The following is a 20,850-nucleotide window of genomic DNA, read 5'->3' as shown; positions in this document are numbered from 1 at the left end:
TTTGGGCACATTAGCAACACACATGATAGTTCCATGTCATCATTACCATGTAGGTAGTCCATTAGCTACCACACCTAAACCACACTATAAGCATGAAACATTTGCACATTGCCATATCATCAAGAAAAGTGCATAGCACCTCACGCTCTATGCACTGGTCACATCATAGGCAAGAATTGATCCTCTCACTTTGGGGTTTTATTTAGCTTGATCATTGAACCTGGTTCTTAACTGATTGAAGCCCATTAATTGACCACAATTCGGCATCATCATGCATTCATGCTAACACCTCAAAAGAATCAAGAAAAGAAAATCTTTTGCTAATATTTCTCACCATGAATCTTTTTTTGATACTTCTCACCATAATGTGTACTCTAGATTTTAGGCTAGCACATCTTTAGAGGAGATTTAACTCCACAAAATCAAGTAAGGCCCTACCCAAATAATATTGATTAGGTCTAATGGCATCAATCCCCTATTTTTCTTACTCCTATTGCACATACATACATCTAACACTATAGTACCTCCACTACAATGGGTAGTATTCGAGTTCACCACTCTCAGTCAAATTGGCACAACGTTCTTTTGGCCATGTGACAATTGTAGTTTGGAACCTCACATGCCATCATTGTAAAGCCATTTTTTAGCTAGTTCTAAATAGTTCTTTACACTTTATATATCATCGTTGTGAAGCGTCTTTGGTTATTTTTGGTGTTTTTGCCATAATCTTTTCCATACACATTTTATCTTCTGGTAAATTCACCTAATGGCATCTTCTTTGATGAAAATAAGAAATTGGATGAAGATCATTATTGAAATTTGAAATTCAAGATTGTGAACGTTTTCAAAATGAAAATTTGTGGAATATTATCCCTAAGTCTAAGAAAACACATGGATCTCTTTCAACAAGCTTTGCAACACCCTTAATGGATGATGAGGTTAGATAACTCAATGATCGACAAGCACACTCAAAAGAGCAAACTCAATTGGCACAAATGTCAACAATGCATGGATAGCATTGGAAAGTAGATTCAATGCAAAAAACATGTCCAAAACCATTATGATTGAAAATCAACTCAACAATGCTTAGACATTACAATCTGAGATAGGTCCCAACTACCTAGTCTAGCTTAAAGATCTTGCATATCAATTAACATCCATTAGACAAGAAACTAAGAATGAGACAATTGTTTAAATTGGATTGGACAATCTGGGCAAGGACTTTGAGGTCATAGTTATGATCACCAATGATGCTCCACCAACTTTTGAAGTCATGATTGACATTTGTATGCAAGAGCAGATGGAAAGGCTCCATTTTAGATTCCAAGAGTCATGAGTAGGAGTTCTTGATACAAGTAGAGGTTCTTATTAAGACCAAGCAAAAATCAAATCAACTTCAGTAGGAATGAACAAACATCATGCTAGAGTAACTATCCACATACTCCTAATAGATATTCTCAAGAATTATCATGCAGCACCATCCGTCACTCATCAATATGTTTCTTTGAATTAGAGGAGGACATGAAGTCCTTGAATTAGAAGTGACTCCAATAGAAGGGCTTATCTATCTAATGCTCCAAAGAGAAATGGCAATTGCAATAATTATGGTATACTAGGTATCAGGAATCTAATCGTGACATTGCAAGTGGATAGTTCTACAAAAATAGAGATAAATGCCAATTTGATCAATCAAGAACATCTAAATCATCCATGTACATAGTTTAGCATCAAGCTCTTATATCTTATCACTCAAATGCAGTAGGTCCAAAGCATTTTGCATAATGATAAGGCTATTTGGTGGGTTGATTCAAGAGCAAGTAATGACATATCACATAAGGAATAATTTTTTTTGACATTTTATCTAAACAAAAATGCAAGAGAGAATGTAGTGATAAGTGGTATACCCCACACAAGATAGCTAGAATTGGTGACATCGTTTTAAATAGTCATAGTCATATATGAAGCATATGAGAATTTTTTTTTTCTTACATACAAAAAAACCATATACATTTTTATAAAGGACATATACAAAAGCATAAGGAATGTTCTTTTATTTCAACTATTACACCAAACCTCTAGTTAGTCAGTTAGATGATAAAGAGATATGGAGTTAGTATTCAACAAATGTTTTGAGAAAATTGTAGGTTTTAATTAATTCATCACCAAAATAATCATAGGCTTAGTGAGGTAAGAGTCAACAACAACTTCTAAACCTCTATCTAAAATCTACATACTTCCTTATTTTTTCTTCTTAGCATCGGTGGAAGAAGGCAACGACTCTGGATGTCACCTTTTTTTTTTTCAAAAGATTGATTGTGGCTATTATGTCTTCATCTAGATAGACATTGTTTAGGGTGACAATGCCTCTTCTCTCATTGGTTTCTATCTCTCATTTGCATCAGATGTTACTTGCACCTTTGTCTCCTTTAACTCTTAGATATAGTCTCTTAACAAACTATCTACATCACCCTCAACTTGTGTTGAGAGTTGTGGTGCCATGAGCACATAATTAGAGGCTAAGGTATGTGCTAAGGAAAGAATTAAAGTAGCCACCCTAGGATGTGGACTACATGATGCGGAGATGTGGATCAAGGATATCGACAAGGATAGATGTGGATTGAGGATATCCACAAGGAGAGATGTGGATGAGAGGATCCCACATGGTTTGACTATTCTAAAGGCACTCTCTATATAAGAGGCCTATCATGTATTGTTAATATAGCACATTTGGAATAGATTGAGTGTTTCATACTTCTTGTCTCTCTCCCCATGGCTTTTCGCATTTGGTTTGATCCTTTGTGATCTTTATGCTCATCAAGTGATAGATTAGGCTAGTATGATCCGCACTTTGTCAACTTGATGTAGAAGACTAAACTTGTTATCCATTAGGGGGAAGCATTGTGGGATGCTAATAGCTTGTTTTCCCTTTAAAGATTCTTGATAATTAGGCTTTGACATTTTTTGACTTCCTACCTGTAGGAACAAAGTGGAGACAGGTTATGAACACAAGTGAGCAAGAGTGCACACACAAGAAAGCTCCAATAGAAATGTTCAAATGAAACAATACAAGTACTTGGTATATATAGTAAATTTTAAATATATACCAAGTATGTATATATGTATGTATGTATGTATGTATGTATATATGTATCTATATATATTGCTTACAGCTCTCCATTTTAAATTTCTACAACAACCCCTTCGAATAATTTGTCTGTGACATAGAGATCCCATCATGGGTCTACCAAAACTCAATGCCAAGACAATAGTGCAATAGGCCCAAATCTGTCATGTCAAAGTTGTGACATAAAGCGGACTGCACTGCTGTAATTTGTTGCAAATCACTGCCAGTGGAGTATGATGTCATCCACATATAGTACCAACATGACCAATTTTGATTTCTGCAGAACATATAGATTTGGCTCTGTGTGAGTGTTTACGTAGCCCTGGGACAGCAAAAACTGATGTATCTTTTGATACCACGCATGAGGTGCTTGCTTCAGCCCATATAGAGACTTCCTGAGCTTGCATACCTTATGCTCTTGTCCCTTCACCTCAAAACCTTGGGGCTGATGTACATAGACCTCCTCTTTAAGATCTCCATTGAGGAAAGCGGTCTTGACATCCATCTAGTACATTGACCAACCATAAAACACAGCAAGAGAGATGGAACAAATGGTGGTCATCTTGGCCACTAGAGCAAATGTCTCATCATAATCTATCCCCTCCTCTTGTGCATACCCCTTGGCAACCAAACGGGCTTTGTATTTCTCAACTCAACTATGCCATCTGAATGGTATTTCACCTTATAAATCCATTTCATGCCAACCACATTTTTCCCAATGGGCGCATCAACCAAGTCCCATGTGGCATTCTTCTCAATGGATTTAATCTCAGCTTCCATAGCTTTCTGCCATGCCGAATAATGCTAAGCATCCTTGAAGCTCTGAGGCTCATTTTCAGCTTCCATCATTGAGGTCATCAAAGCAAAATTGACCTTTTTCTTATTTTGCTGAGTGCTAGCCCTAGTTTTCCCCAAAGTAGGCTGATCCTTAGCATCTTGGATGGTCAACCTTGCCCAATGTGGAATAGATTTCTATGTTGTACCACTCGGAGCTGCATCAACATCTTTAGTGGCCTCACGACGTTGATAATGCCTCCAAACATGAGGCTGTCTATTCTCATTAATTGGCTACAAATTTGAAACATTTGAGGGAGAACCATCCTCCCCATGTGTCAAGCCATCTAAACTATGAGAAGTAGAAGGGGAAGCATCAAGAGACTCCGTCTCATCATCCTCAAACTAGATGATGTCCAAAGAGGTGTCATCGTATGGTGGCAAGTCTGCACTAGCAGGCTGCATGCACTCATTCTCAGCAAAGAGAACATCTCTGCTAATTATTACCTTCCTGGTAGCTGGATTATAAAGCCTAAATCCCCTGCTTTCAGTGCTATACCACACGAAAATGCATTTGATACTCTTGTCATCAAGCTTTGTCCGATGTGCATTTGGAACCAAAGCATGTGCCACTGAGCCAAAAATTCTGAAATGACTAACATTTGGCTTAAAGCCATACAAAGCCTCAAATGGAGTCACATTAACCAAAGCTTTGGTAGGGCATCTGTTCTAAATATAAGTGGCTGTCACAACTGCTTCTCCCCAAAAAGCCTTTGAGACTCTCTTGAATTTCAGGATGCATCTCATCATTTCCATGAGAGCACGATTCTTCCTCTCAGGGAGTGGATTTTGTTGTGGTGTGTAAGGGCATGTCAAGTGATATTTAATCCCATGTTGCTTCAAAAATCCCTGGAATGTATGTGACATGTACTCTCCCCCTCTATCTGAGTTCAGTGTTCCAATTCTAGAATTGGTTTGGTTCTCAGCCATAGCTTTGAACTCCTGAAACCAATAGAATACCTCAGATTTTTCCTTCATGAGAAAAAGCCATGTGAACCTAGAGAAGTCATCTATAAAGGTCACAAAGTACCTTGCTCCTCTATGCGTGGCAATAGTCATGGGGCCACATATATCACTGTGCACTATTTGCAACATGACCCAATTCTTGCCCTATTTACTGAATGGCAAGCGATGCAATTTGCGAAGTGCACACCCTCACACACTTTATTTGCTGGTTGCCTTAGCTTTAGAAATCCCATATTTGAAGTATTGAGAAGCTCTTATATAGCAATGTATACCATATTCCTTGGAAAGAGATATTGAAAACCCTCATACCTAAAGTCATTATTATCAATCATAAATTCATATTTGCTATATTATCAAATAAGAGAAGGCAAGGGAGTGATTTTCAAAATATTCCCAATTCTCCAAATGTAAGTACTGAAATGTGGTCCCTACTGAACTCATTCCTACAATAATACGAATTAGGGAGAAGTTGTAACTCTCATATACATCTTGAAATTCCCAATTTATCTCTTTTAAACCTCTTAAATTTATACTTTAAATCCACCATTTCATAGATTATGAAAATTTAAACATTTTTCCTTTTTACAGCTCCTCAATCCGAGCTAAGGAGCAAAAGTTATGACCCCTTCTTTGTAGGCCCTCCAAGGGTATTACGCTAGTGGAATAGGGTTGGGCAAGGTCTTCAAACCATATTCCTCTAGCAGAATACACTTGGAGGGTAAAAGGGGTTTATATTTTTTCTTAGCTCAGCTTGAGGAACTGTAAAGGGAAGATTCGCTCAAAATTTCATGATCTATCCAGTGGTGAAAGAAACAAACGGATATTTCTTGAAAAAATTAGGAACTTTGTACTCACCAAAAATGACTCGAGACTATATTTTTTGACCCCTCCCACCTTTTTTCCACTCGTCACTTAGGGATTTTCACTCAGAAAATGGAAACCGCCATGCTCCATCACTCATCTTCATAAAGTTTTTCCCATGCCTACATAACCCGTGATAGTAGGACCCTTGTTCTTTGCATCCAAGCACTGAGTAGTTTGCATACCAAGCATATCAAGGAGTGCAAGAGATGGCATCTTCCACACCAAGAACTTTGAAACTCACCTGCACACATCAAGCACCGGGGTGCACTAGTCCACCAAGGGGTGAAAGAAAAACACCATCAATATTTAGCAATCATGCTAGGGAAGTGTTGACAAAAACAAGTGGAAGGATTGAGTGGATTGAGCAACAGTAGTATGTACGTCTAACTGCACAACCATTGAGAGCAACAAGTCATGCTAATAAGCAATAATGAGCTATGGGAATTTATTTTTTTGGTGTATTATCATAGAAGAATCATTCTATTGTTCAATGACAATTTACAGCATTTGAAGACTTGCTTTATGACCATGTCTATATAGAGAATTGTTCCTAGGTAGCTTGTAGAGTTGTTATGCATGGTAGCTTGTGCCTTCCCTTGTACTGTGAATCTTTGTCCCCTTGAGCCAGTTGAGGGAGTTCTTCCTTAGTCCCATCCTCGTCTAGAGTGTCAGTGAGCATAGCATCATGCTTATTAATGTCCCTCTTAAATTCCTTTGACCAACTCAGGCTAATTTTAGCATCACCACTGGTATCTTCCATGCACTTTTGATTTTCCTTGATCTAACCTTCTATCTCTATTTCATTGAGGGCATCACACCTATTTTTGGTAATCAGGTGTGTTGCCTCACTATTCTTAGTTCCTTCATCTTGTGGGATTCGAGGCTAGCCTTTCTTTTCTCGTTTTGGAGGTGGAGTGGGTTTAGTGGTCCCCACATCCTATCCTCCCTTTAGGACCCACTTGTCCTTGGGGGGGGGGGGGGGGGGGGAGTAGCCTTAGGAGTCTCAAGGGGAACTTTAGGCTTACCCCTCTTCTGAGGCAATTCTTAAACATGTGGTGATATTCTCCACAAAGGAAGCAAGAGTTAGGTAAGTTCTTATAAGCTAGCTTCTACTCCCTATAGACCTATCTATTCCGATTGAGGATGACTAAGGTGTCTGGTGTCTCCTCTACCACATCAATCTGTACAAAGACTTGGGGTTTACCTCAGGGGTTGAAGAATCCTAGGTTGTTGCAAAGCTTTGTTGCCTGGTTGCAAAGGGATAATAGGAAATCTGGCATTTTTACCCAAATCAAGATTTTGGTTGATCTTTGTTTACAAACCCAATGTCCACTCTTCAAGATATAGGGGCTAGTTACGAATTGTCCACAACCCATGTTGTCTGATTTGTTCTGCAATTTTAGCTTTCTCAAATAGGAAAACATAGAATCCTTTGCACAAAAAATGTACATTGGAAACTATCGGACCTCTCTTGACCTAGTTTGTTTGCACCCTAGCCTCTAGCATTGCAACTGGAGGACAGGTGCCTAGCAAAAAACTAACAAGTGCAGGTCTCCTAAGCCATAGCACAGAATCATCACAGGAGTTGTCATCGTGTGGCAAGGACTTACATACATTTATCAAAAGAACTCATTTGTTGGAGAGAGTTCAAATGCCTCTAGAGTCAATAAGGGTTGTCCTACTAAACGAGGCATCTTTTACTTTTATCCTTGATGTTGGAAGATCCAATAAAGTTCTTTTGTCTTCCTAGTGGCAGTGAGAAAAAACCAGCTCTATTACTGTAGATTGCACCTATGTGCGTGGGCATGGGGACTAGGGAGCTGGTAGCTTTTCCCCCACTTGCTTCCCTATGGGGTCAATGGGGGGTCACAACAGTTGGACTCGCAACTAGTTGAGAGACAGTGGGCATTGCATAGTCATCCTCTTTGACAAGAATTGGAGAGAAAGAGAGAGCCTCACAGGAGAAAGACTGATACATGTACTTGGGGAAGTCATCGTTTCTATCGATGGTATCAAGCTAAAAACATTGACCTTGTCTAGATCTCCAATATCTACGCACACCTGCTAACATGAACTCCTAATAGATAATTATAGTGTGGACCCTACAAGTAATAGCGCGGATCGTACAAGCAATCGAGGTGCATGCAAAATGTAGGTAAGCTGTAATCGGTCCAAGAAACCCTATCGAAGGAGGATAGGCTATAAAAGATGAAACAAGAAAACATATAATAGCAATCACGATTCACAGAACCAAGATGATCTAGATCAGCGATTGTGTGATCAAACATCTAGTGGGGAAGGTCGTCGTTGAGATGAATACAGCCGGCTTTATTGACATCTATGTACAATATATATGAATGGTAGGTGGATCAGTGTAGAGAGTTTTGAGGCTAGATTTCATAATGGGCTCTTAGTTGTGTCTGCACTGCACCTAAATAGGAAGAGAGTTCATTGAGCCCAACCTTCTCATTCTTCTTTCATACAACCGACATGTCCACCTTATCATTCGACTGTTTAATCGAAATTGTGACTTGAATGTCCACCACGATGATTTTCTCTTCCTTGGAAAAAGAGAACTCAAAACGGACTAGCACAGGCGCAAATCCCGTAGCATCGCAAAGCAACAGCAACGCACTGTCGTAGCATCACAGCATTGCAGCACCACAAACCAAGAGCAACTACCCGGCCTCCGAAAACGAGAATCCCAACAAAAGCCACACAATCAAAGCCCCATGACTCCACAACGTCCCCGAAACACATGCAACCAATTGAAAACGAACACATGCCCCACTACACTTAATCCGAGTGAACTCTGAGATCACCTCTTCACGGTCCTCCATGTGAGGGAATGGGCCGTGGTCGGCTATTCCGGGAAAGGAGGAGGCCCGGAAATGTCGAGCGACCGGTCGGGATTTCCGACTGTGACCCGCCATTGCCACCCAAGGCCGCTTGGTGTTCACACAACACACAGTAGGGAGGAACGCAGCCAATTGAGGTGGGCGCAAGCAGCCAGGTCAGGTGGACGAACGCCCAAAACGGCTACAGTGCCCCCTGCTGCTGTTTTGCTTCTTCATGGGCTGGAGAGATCTCACGAGATCAGTAAAAAATGGAGACGAGAAGAGAAACCCACATCGACCTTCTTCCTCCTTCCACAACATGTTGTCGCCTGCTCTCATTTCCGCACTTCTATCAAAAACATTAAATCAATGGCTCAATCCCTCTGTCGCGTTCCTTTTCCATCTGCGTCGGGCACGTCTCAGCAATCCTTGGAGACAAGGCAAGGACATTGGGAACCTTGTTGTACCTCTGCAATTGCGAATCGCGGGGATGGGTTGAGCCCTCGTCCTACGTCCAAGGTGGCCCAGCTTACCCACGTGGTGATAAGCGAGCTAGGAACCAGCACGGCTCGCCGTACCGAAACCCTAATTGAGCACCATCAGAGTGCACTTGTGAGGAATGGAACTGAAAGTTTGAACGAGGACATCCTTGGCCAGCTGCGTCAAGGGACAGATGCTGCTACCTATGCCTTGCTTTTGAGGCGTTGCACCAGTGCCAACGCTCTGTCAGAGGGTGAACGCGTGCATGAACACATCACGAGGTGTGGATATCAGGGAAACAGATTTTTGAGTAACCTTCTAGTTCAAATGTACGGCAAGTGTGGGAGATTGGACTATGCACGTGCTGTTTTTGAAAACATAGTCTATAGGAATCTATACTCCTGGAATATCATGATCACAGCGTGTGCCGAGCATGGCCATGCCAAGGAGGCGCTACAACTGTTTGGGAAAATGCAAGGTGAAGGCCACGAGCCAGACAAGATCACCTTCATCTGCATCTTGCATGCATGTGCTAGTGGGGCAGCTTGGGAAGAGTTTCAAGAGATTCATGCTACAATTGTAGGTATGGGATGGGAGTCAGATGCAGCTGTGGGGACAGCCCTCGTCAATAAGTATGGCAAGGGTGGAAGCCTCGATGATTCGATGGTTGTATTTGCAGCGATGCCGCTGCGGGATGTGGTCTCCTGGAGTGCCATGATCTCAGCATGCGCCCAGAACAGGCATGGTAAGGAGGCCCTACAGCTGCTTAGTCAAATGCAGGCCGAAGGCATACAGCCAAACAGAGTCACATTCATCTCCGTTTTGGATGCTTATGCCAGTGTGGCAGCCCTAGAAGATGGTCGAGAGATCTATGCCTCTATTGTTGGTAACGGATGGGAGTCGGATGTTGTTGTGGGGACAGCCCTCGTCAACATGTATGGCAAGTGCAGAAACCTGGATGATTCAAGGGCTGTCTTTGCAGAGATGCTGCTGCGGAATGTGGTCTCATGGAGTGCCATGATTGCAGCATGTGCCCAGAATGGCGATGGCAAGGAGGCCCTAAAACTGTTTGATCAAATGCAGGCCGCAGGCATTAAGCCAAACAAGATCACGTTAAGCTGCGTTTTGGATACTTGTGCTAGCATGGTAGCCCTTGCAGAGGGTCAGGAGATCCATGCCACGATCGTTGGCAATGAATGGGAGTCAGATGTGGTTGTGGGGACTGCCCTTCTCAATGTGTATGGCAAGTGTGGGAGCCTGGATGATTCAAGGGCTGTGTTTGCAGAGATGCCATTGTGGGATGTGGTCTCTTGGAATGCCATGATTGTAGCTTGTGCCCAGAATGGGCACGGCAAGGAAGCCCTTCAACTGTTTGGTCAAATGCAGGCTGACGGCATTAAGCCAAACAAGCTCACTTTTATCTGCATTTTGGGTGTGTCAGCTAGTGTAGGAGCAGTTCGAGCTATTCATGCTAATGTTGTGGGCAAGGGATGGGAGTCTGATGTTGTTGTAGGGACAGCCCTCGTCAATATGTATGGCAAGTGGGGGGCCCTGGATGACTCAAGGGCTGTGTTTGCAGAGATACCACTGCAGGATGTGGTCTCCTCCAGTGCCATGATTGCAGCATGTGCCCAGAACTGTCATGGCAAGGAGGCTTTACAGTTGCTTGTTTCAATGCTGGCCCTGGGCATTAAACCAAACAAGGTCACCTTCATCTGTGTTTTGGATGCGTGTGCCAGTCTGTCAGCCTTAGACCAGGGCCGAGAGATACATGCTACTATTGTTGGCAATGGTTGGGACCTAGATGTTGTTGTGGGGACAGCCGTCATCAATATGTATGGCAAATGCAGAAGCCTGGATGACTCAAGGGCCGTGTTTGCAGAGATGCCAGTGTGGGATGCGGTCTCCTGGAATGCCATGATTGTAGCCTGTGCCCAAAATGGGTTTGTCAAAGAGGCCATAGAACTGTTTGGCTCGATGCAGGCTGAAGACAGCATGCCAAACAAGCTCACTTTCATCTCCATTTTGGATGCATGTGCCGATATAGCAGCTCTGGAGGAGGGTCGTGAGATTGCTGCCACTGTTGTGGGCAATGGATGGGAGGCAGATGTTACTGTGGGGAATGCCCTTATCAATTTGTATGGCAAGTGTGGGAGCCTTGATGATTCAAGGGCTGTGTTTGCAGAGATGCCACTTTGGAATATGGTTTCCTGGAATGCCATGATTGCAGTGTATGCCCAGAATGGGCGTGGCAAAGAGGCCCTACAATTGTTTGGTCAAATGCAGGCTGAAGGTGTGAAGCCAGATAAGATCACGTTCATCAGTGTTCTAACTGCATGCAGTCATACTGGTCTGGTTGCTGATGGGAGGCGATACTTTGCCTCTATGGGAAACCATGGCATAGACCCCTCATTGGAGCATTATGTGTGCATGATTGATCTTCTTGGACGACGAGGCCTTTTGGAAGAGGCAGAGGACTTGATCTTCAGCATGCCCTTTGCAGAAGCCAGCTCGGCATGGTTGAGCTTGCTTGCATCATGCAGAATTCATTGTGACGCAGAGAGGGCCATGCGAACTGCAAAGTTTATTTTAAAGTTAAATCCAAGGAATGTGTCACCGCATGTACTGCTCAGAGACATCCAAGCTAATGCCATTAGGTTGGATGATGTCGGGAAGCTTAATAAGGCAATGATTGATAATGCTGTGAAGAAAGTGCCATGTAGCAGGTGTATTGAGGGGAATACTCTGGTGCATGAATTACAGACGCCAAATTTCGGAGATGGAATAGGCACCTGGAAGAGGCAGGATATGTGCCTTGAGAGGAATGCAGTGCTTCCAGTTGTGATTGAAGGAGAGAAAGCAGATATGCATCGCTACCATAATGAGAAGGCAGACATTGCTTTTGGGCTCACATGACCAAGAAGCTGTGGGTGTGCTGTGTCTCTTTCTGCCACCTGATTCAAGATGTCTTTATCTCCAGTGGATGATGATACAGTGGAGATAAAGCTGATGTAAAGTAAAAAGTGGGAACATAGCCAAGGGGCATGTGCTTTCTAGCTACTTCCTTTTAACGGGAGGTTTTTCTGCAGGACTGCTAAAAGGGTTCGCTTCTCAGACAAGCTTCTTTCAGGCGACCATCAGCTTTTCAAAGCATTGAAGCTCCAACAAACTTCTACTGACGTCTCTTATTCAGCTGCATTGCATCCGCCAGACCCAGTTCAGAACATTCAAGAAAACCAGAAGCAAAACAGGCTGAAGCTACAAGACTCAGAACGCATCTTCTAGTCAGGCCTTCACAGCTGCCACATATTCCTTGTGACAATGCTACCGCAACTGCAGTTGATGAGCTGCAGCCAGTCCCCGAAAGACAGCAGCAACTAGAACATAGTCGTCATTGATTAAGAAGTTCCCTGCAACTCTATGAAATAATTGGAAACTCATGCCTTGATAGGGTTCCTTCCTGGTCCTCGCTCCCCTGCAAATCTTTTGGACAATTGGATCAGAAACAACTGGATCAAGAAAGGTTTGATAGTTACTAATGTAAGATACCTTTGAAAGGGTTTTCTGTTTGAGAAGCTGGAAATGGCTTCAGCTGTAAAGGGTCATTCTCTGTGGTCTGTGAGGAACCAGCCTCTACATCCAGAGAGTTAGTTCCCTCCTTTCGAGTCCAAAGCTTCCAAAGCTACTAAAGTACCTCTATGGGCTGAGATGCCAAATCTTACTCTAGCTTTTTGCAGTCAGGCATAGAAGCTTTGCTCAAGCCTAGGCAAGCTCTTAGGGATTGAAAAGGAGCAATTCATTAACCCGTGTTCATCCTGCTCTTGAATCTTGCCAAGGAGCTCCCAAACAAACTGTAACCCTATCCAATGGTTCAACCGCTTATTTACAAATACCTACCAAACTCTTGCTTTTTTTGTGGGATAGCAGTGTGTTAAAGATTGTCCCAGCAAGGAGGGATCAAAGCCACAGGCAGCCATTTCTTCTGATCTAAAGATACAAACAGCCATTACTGCTCCCTCAAAGAATGGAGGGCTGTAAAAAACTCTCTAGGACAACCTTTCTTCCAAGAGAGACTTCTTCTTCTGAGTGTGCTGGTTCGGGGTTTCACGGAGTCAAGAAAGAAGTCTTTACTGAGCCCAATAAGATGTCGTAAGATCTACCTTTCAACAACAACTTTTTGCTACTGCAACATCTCCAGGAAGAGAAGACTGCGGTTGGGCACAGCAAAATACAAGCATGGTGAGTCAGAATTGTCAGTTCAAGATGGCGATATTTTAGACTTGCTGGATAACAAGCATGGAGAACTCTAGAAAATACAGCCGAGTTTGTTTCTCAAGATGTGGGTTTTTTGGATGAGGACTTAATGGCTACCCTCAACGTCTCTGAAAAACAAGCAAGGACAAGAATAAAACAGAGAGAGATGGAGAGAGGGCGAGATTGCTTACCCTTTTTCTTTCAATTTGTGACTTGCTGCCTTTCTTCTATTCTCCTCTCTTTGTCATTGTTTTATACAAACCTGAGGATGTTGCTATGTTACTTTTATAGGTATGTCGTTCTATTTCTTACCTATCACCATTTAGGGCAGCTCTTCATATTCTCTCTAGAAGTGAAGGTGGGTTGGGAGGGGTAGTTATGCGTAGGCCAGCATTTGCTTTTTACAAAAATTGGCACATAAGCATTCTCTTTCATTTCACCGAGTCATTACCCTCTGAATCCCCTACATGCATGCAAGATCAAGAAGTAGCTTGCATTCATGTAACAATGTAACAATGATTCTAGATCCTTGTAGCCATAAGGAACAAGTAAAGGAGTTCTAGTGTTTTCCTCGACGGTATTTTGGCAGAGGCTTGGTGAGCAATGTTAGAGTGCTTGGAAGGTGAGGCCCTCTTTTACTCTTAAACTTCGTGAAGGGATGTTCTCCATTCTCCAGGTTGGTTTGATCTACTTTCAGAAATAGATACTTAAAAGTTGGGTATTGGGAACTATCTCCTCCACTTCTTCGTCATCCGTTTCCATGTGCTCATCTCTCACAACTTCAAAAGCATTAGCACGAGCAAATCCCCTTGCTCTCGGCATCCTGTTACGTCTACTCTCTCTTTTCTCTACTCCTAGCATCTCCTTTAGCCTTACTAGAGCACTTTCTTCTTTTTCTACTTTCACTTCATCCGTTTCTTGGTATTCCTCACCCCCCCCCCGCGCGCGAAGTTTCTATGATTGGTCCTTTGAGGGCAGTCTTTCATAAACGCCTCCCATGCCACATAAAAGCAAGAGTGGGGGACATTTTTAGAGAACACTTTTTGAATTAACTCTCTCCTGGCCCCATCCTCTATTCTTAGAGCACTATCGCAAGGTCCATTAGGACACATGCTTGTGGATTACCCCTCAGGTTCCTAAATTTTTCCACCTCTAGACCAAGGAACTATCTAAGGCAAACAAGTGTCCCCAATTGTGGAAAAAATGCAAGTGGCAAATCCCACAATTTGACCCAGATGGGTGCTTTTGACGACGGAGGCATATTCGATGAAAACATGAGATCACAAAATCATACAAATAGGGGCTAATTCCTAACTATCCAAGTCCGATTCTTGACTGTGTAACTCACCAATTCTATTTTCTCAAAAGGAAAACTAGGTACCCATTGCATAGGAACCTAATCTTTGACACCAATAGACTTTTCTTGACCCAGTCTTCCTTACACATCCCTCTATAAAGGTTGAATGGGGCCTAGGATTGAGGACATATCCTACTACAACATTAGCACATAACCACTTTGTCATCTTGTTTAGTAATGCAATATGGACTTTTACTTATGGAGTCTTGAGCTTGCCCTTATGGACTTTGGTATTATACAGTAAAACTAGATCACCTTCCTTAATGTCTTTGTCTTTGAGATTTCTATCAAACCATGCCTTCCTTTTTCATTTTCCTATTGTCATGGCATGGTAGGCAACTAATTTGGTCTCTGTATGCTTTTCTAATTTTGGTAGAGTTTTTCTTTCAGCGATGCATGATCTCCCATATGTTCTTATACTGCTATGTGTAGGCTGGGCATTATAAATTCCAGTGGAACCACAGCTTCAAGTCCATGCACCAATTGAAAAGGTGTATTTCTAGCACTAACCTTTAGTGGTTAGGTATGCCCATAAGGTTGCATTTAGTTTCTTTGCCCAATCAAAACGCTTTGGTTCTACTACCTTGGTGAGGTTATTGCATAATATTTTGTTGGTGGATTCGGCTTGTCCATTCCCTTGGGGGTAGTAAGGTGTGCTCTTTCTATGGAACACCATAAATCGAGATGAGTTCTTGGATGACCTCATTGACAAAATGTGTGCCTCTATCTGACACAATTTCAATGGGGCATCTGAATTGGGTGATCACATTCTCGTACAAGAACCTTGCTATGCTTCTGGCATCTGCCTTTCTCACTGCTTTAGCTTCAGCCCATTTGGTAAAGTAATTAGTGGCCCCACAATGATGTGGCATGCATGTGCTCCCTTTGCTGCTGCTGGATGGATGGGACTCACAAAATCAATCCCCCATTTTTCAAATGGTTTTTGTGCAACAACTGTTAGGGTATTGAAGTCCTTTTGTTGTGGTTTAGTAGTTTATTGGCATACATCACAGCTTTTGACATATTCATAGGCATCTACCCAAAGTGTTGGCCACTAGTATCCTGTGAGAAGGACTATTCTTGTTGTTGCTTCTCCTTGGAAATGTCCACTTGCAATGCCTTCATGGGCTTCATTGAGGATTAGCATGATCTCATGTGGCATCACACATCTCCTTAAAACCTAGTCTTTGCCCATCTTGTATAGTTGCCCTGCAATGAGTTGATAGGGTACAACATTCAGAATTAGTTTTCTAGCATCCACTGCTTTCATTTCAAGAGGTGGTCTTTCTACCATTAAGTATCCAACAATGTCTACACACCAGTCAGGCACAACATCTATTTGAAATAATGTGGCATCTGGTCGGTCATCTTCTATTCCTTCCAGTTCTTCTCCTATCCTTAATCGTGACATGTGATTGGCAATGAAATGTTGAGCTCCTTTTCTGACCATGATTTTGAAATTGGATTATTGTAGTAGTAGAAGCCATCGAGTGATCCGGCCTGTGGTACATGGCCAATTCACAAGATATAATAAGGCTTGATGATTTGTGTAGAAGATAAAGTCAGTAGCCAATAGATAGTGTCAAAATTTCTTCACGCTGTAGATCATTGCCAAGGCTTCTCTTTCTGTTGTGGTGTAATTCACCTCCACATCATTTAGCTTTCTGCTTGTAAAGTATACTGGGTAGTCTTTGTTGTGTTTGCCAAGTTGACATAACACACTCCCTACTACATAATTGGAACCTTCAGTATGTACATGAAATTATATGTCCCAATTTGGTGCCATTAGAATAGGGGCTATGACCAATCTCCACTTGAGGGTTTCGAATGCTTGTTCACATTTGTCTATCCAAATGAAGTTAACTAAGAGCTTATATAGGGGTCTTGCAATCATGGCATACCTCAGTATAAGCCTTCTATAGTATCTGGCATGGCCCATGAATACTTGGACTCCCTTGGTATTTAGTGGGGGGGGAAGTTCCATGCATCCAGATTCATAATTGCATGTTACATAGTAAAAATCTAGGGGGACATCATGAAATGTTAGGGGCAGAAGTGTTAGCATGCCATATAGGAGGCATTAGGAAGGACAATAATTTTGAAACTCAATTACCTAGCCTTCCATATATAGGAGGCAGAGAACGGTATTAGAAAGGACACCTTCCATGTAGGAGTCTTTAATAAGGATATTTATTTTGAAAAGAATTCCTAGCCTTCCATAGAGGAGGCATGATAGATTTTAAAGCCTTTCATGTAGGAGGCATTAGAACGCAACTGCAAGCAAAGACTTGGCCTTCCATAGAGGAGACAAAATTAACATTGCAAATAGGAGACAATATAAGGGAAAATTATATTAAACCATATTCATCTAGCCTTCCATAGAGGAGGCATGAACAGATTATCTCTGTCATTGTGTTATGGACTCATTAAAAAATATCATATAATAGGTAGCAGCTTACACAAGCAAAACATGTGACTAGATCCATACTAAGGGGCTATCCATCATCTACGAAGGAAAATCTTGCTGTTGTAGCATTATACTTTAGTAAATCAACTACGTAAATGAGATGTCTCCAATTGACCTAATACATACATGACTAAAGGGTAAAAAAGATTAAATTCCAAAATCTCAAAAATAAAAGGGGGGGAATTTGGGGGGAATAGGCTATTAATTAATAAGAATGTATGACGACGATGTTTATTAATTAACAGATTTAATGACTAAGCTCTTGCCAAAATATACAGGTTAATGTGTAAGTCAACTAATCCTATAAAGACTGCCTAACCCCCTTATGACACCCAAACCATACGCTAGCTAGAACAATAGAGCCCCTAGCCTATAAGACTAAGTAAAGAAGTACCACTAAATGTGAGACTTTGGATTAAACATAACAACTGCAAGCATATGGGAGATGATTAAACTGAAATTGGAGCAAAAAGGCAAGTAAGACTATGTACAAGACAAATCCGCTATCCTCTTCTACAAATCGAAATAGGCACAGCAAACACTTGAGAGCATTCACATGCTGTAGCTCAACTTTTAACAACAATCGTATACTATTGTAAAAGAATGATGACAGATTGGCAATTGAGAGAGAGGCTCTTGTCGTTTAATTAGCATATGCAATGAGCCAGCATTTTGCAAAAGAGCCGATTAGCTTCGATTAGTGGGTTCTCATGGAGTGGGCCTGGGGCACCAACTCCCTTTAGTAAGAAAACCTATCAAGATCTTGAGCATGAGATGATTTTAGCAATATGCCATGAGTAGAAATTATTCAAATTAACATGGTTGTGTTCTACACTAAAAGAGCTTCAAATATGTCTTCACACTTTGAAATTTGGGTAACACATGAAAAAGGTACATTAATTTAAAAGGAGATGGGTTTTCATATTTTAGTGTATTTTTTGTTTTACCCACCCTCATCCAAAAGACCCCCCCCCTTGGGCCTCACATATTATGAAAAAATGCACGAATCTTAAAATCTTGCATATTTTTCAAGGTATATATACCCTATAGTTTGTGGGAAGGGGGTCATGAAATTTTCATATTTTTCCCTTGTATATTTGAAAATTTCCAAGGAAATCAATGCATATTATATATGGATCTTGTCCCCCCATACCCTAGATTTTGGACGAGGGTAGTAACATATTACATATTGAGTTGGTGCCCCAGGGGGAGAGTAGAACCAGTGCAAACAACCGCTCCAACAATCATGAGGACTGGAGCCAAAGAACGCGTTATGCATGAGGCGAAACAAGCAATTGAGGCAACGAGCACCAGAAGGGCCGGTGAGGTGTGTGTACAAGAGAAGAAAGGTGGCCAAGGGAAGCCACAAAGCAAGAACTAGCCATGCAAACCCACGATTGGGAAATCAAAGCCTGGGCGTAGCATGGCAAGACCTTGCACGATGAGAGAAATCCAAGAAGCCACGCAACCGAGGGTGCACACAAATAAGAATATGCATAAGGGATTGTGTAGGCAACCAAGCAGTGTCGTAGCACAGTAGCGATCGAGGGAGTAGGCACAAGTGGCTAGCATACCATGCAGTTCACGTCACGAGCAGGTAAGTAGCTATAAGCAAGGAAAGGAGTACGCATGAGAGGCCTATCATACAAATTGAGAGGAAGCCATGAGTGCTTCGGAAAGCATGGGAGGTGGGTGTGTGACCCTGTGAGGAATGAGTTGAAGAGAGGGGATGATATTGACAACATTGAGGGGAGAGGGAGCAATTTAGCAATAGGAAGCACCATCCTATTCATAAATGTCCACCATATGCACCGCAAAGTAGGCCAGGGATGACACTGACTCCCGTCTTTTGATCTAACCGTAAAATACTTAAGGCATAGATCTATTCGGTCTTAGATAACCATATGTTCATTCATAAGTCCATAGGGTGGCAAAAAATATAATAGAGCGGTAAACAAGGGGGGAGGGAGTAGTGATAGGGAAAGGAATCATATGCATTTTGACCCCCATTAAAATAGCAGTTAGAAGAAACTTTATTTGTTAAATCCATGTAGGGAATAGATTAGGACTTAGTAAAAGCTGTCATAAAAATTGGACTGGATAGCATGTTGTAAAGCCAAGTGTATGTGTGTGAGGAGGTATGAGTGGGATAAAAGGTGGGAGTGTGTGTGTGTGTGTGTGTGTGATTGTTGTAGGGCTAGGGGAAGATTTTCATGAGTTATAGATTTTAACCCTTACTTACGAGAAGATATTTGGCAGCATTATCTACTATTTAAATTTATGTGAGGAAAAGATTATAAAAAAGACGTCATGACAAGTATGGACGAGCTCATGTATGTAATTCAAAAAAATAATAATTATTAGGAACATACTATCAAAGTATAGAAATTTACATTATGCTTTTTTCAAAGCTCTCCTGAGTCTCACCAATAAAGAAAGTTACGTGTGTGCATATGCATGTGTGTGTGTGTGTGTGTGTGTGTGTGTGTGTGTGTGTATGTGAGGGGGTACAAATAGTATAAAAGGTTGTGTGTGTGTGTGTGTGTGTGTTCAACCTATATTGCAACTACTATTCTAATCATTCCTATAAACTTATCTTTTAGACAATTCAGAATCCTTTATCTATCCATCTCTATATGCCCTCAAATAATTACATGCAAAGTTATTTCATCAATTTTAATCCACCCTTCATATATCCAATAGTTACTCTTATAATTTCTATCATTCCTATCTGAAATTCATCTCCCATTTTCCATATTCATCCCAGTAATGACCATTCTAGATGTACCTATCAAAATCATGGTAATCTTATCACTGCGAAATTCAAAATATTAGTGGAATAAGTATCCATATATCAGTTTGCATTGAGACACTATCTGTATAGTTCCACATTTGTGGTATTGACTGATCATCAGTTAATCAAGTATGTGTGTATGGGACAGATTTGTCGGGAAGAAAAGCTAGATGGGTAGAGTTCATGCAAGGTTTTGATTTTGAAATCCAGTTTTGGAAGGGTTCCTTAAATAGCACAGCAGATGCTCTCAATCGAATTAATCGAAATTTCAATGAGTATTCACGAAGCACACATCACTCTAGACATCAGCAACAAATTGTAGCCATAGCCTCTTTGGCGTAGACCAAAGCTACTCAATGAAAAGTAGCTCCTTGAATACTTACAAGCTCCATCTTCCTTTCACACGCATCCCACATTTGATGCGGTACCCTATCGCTACTGGTGGGATGCCAATCATCATGATCCAGATAGTACAGATGCTCCTTGCAATTGGCCGTTAATCAATAGAAACTCTAAAATGAAGTGGATAAGCTAGGAAACACTCATTAGAGCCTTGGACAAAAATGGATTAGTTATGCAAGGTAGTTATGAAAAAACACTCAAGGAAAGTGCAAAATATAGTCAAGCCTCAGCAATAATCTTGGAGGTGTCCCTCAGCATTGATGACCATTTGCCCAACCTCAGCTTCAATCCGAATCAACAGATAGATGCTCAAACAACAAGTTGCCTCTTTCAAAGAGCCATATCTCTTCAACAGTGTTATGTGTGTTTGTTCGAAGAAATGGTTGACAATGGCTTCTTAAAAACTGAGCAAGCAATCTACGGTGTTCATGGATTACAAGGAAAAGATCAACAACAAGCTCACTCCATCTA

The 20,850-nt window shown here is 41.6% G+C and overlaps 1 protein-coding gene across 1 annotated transcript; it reads left to right on the top strand.

The window, feature by feature from the left end:
• The first annotated feature begins 8,679 nt into the window (after positions 1–8,679).
• LOC147886319 (pentatricopeptide repeat-containing protein At4g39530-like) lies at positions 8,680–12,021 on the top strand. Its single transcript, XM_087395095.1, has 3 exons — positions 8,680–10,348; positions 10,436–11,248; positions 11,336–12,021. Exons 1-3 carry the CDS (start codon positions 8,680–8,682, stop codon positions 12,019–12,021), a joined length of 3,168 nt encoding a protein of 1,055 aa, XP_087251221.1.
• The last annotated feature ends 8,829 nt before the right edge of the window (positions 12,022–20,850 follow it).

Source organism: Dipteris shenzhenensis, chromosome 24 (assembly GCF_047967505.1).
Source record: "Dipteris shenzhenensis isolate YYH24624 ecotype China chromosome 24, Dip_SZ_1.0, whole genome shotgun sequence".
Classification (NCBI taxonomy): Eukaryota; Viridiplantae; Streptophyta; class Polypodiopsida; order Gleicheniales; family Dipteridaceae; genus Dipteris; species Dipteris shenzhenensis.
This window is presented reverse-complemented; position numbering and strand designations above follow the sequence as displayed.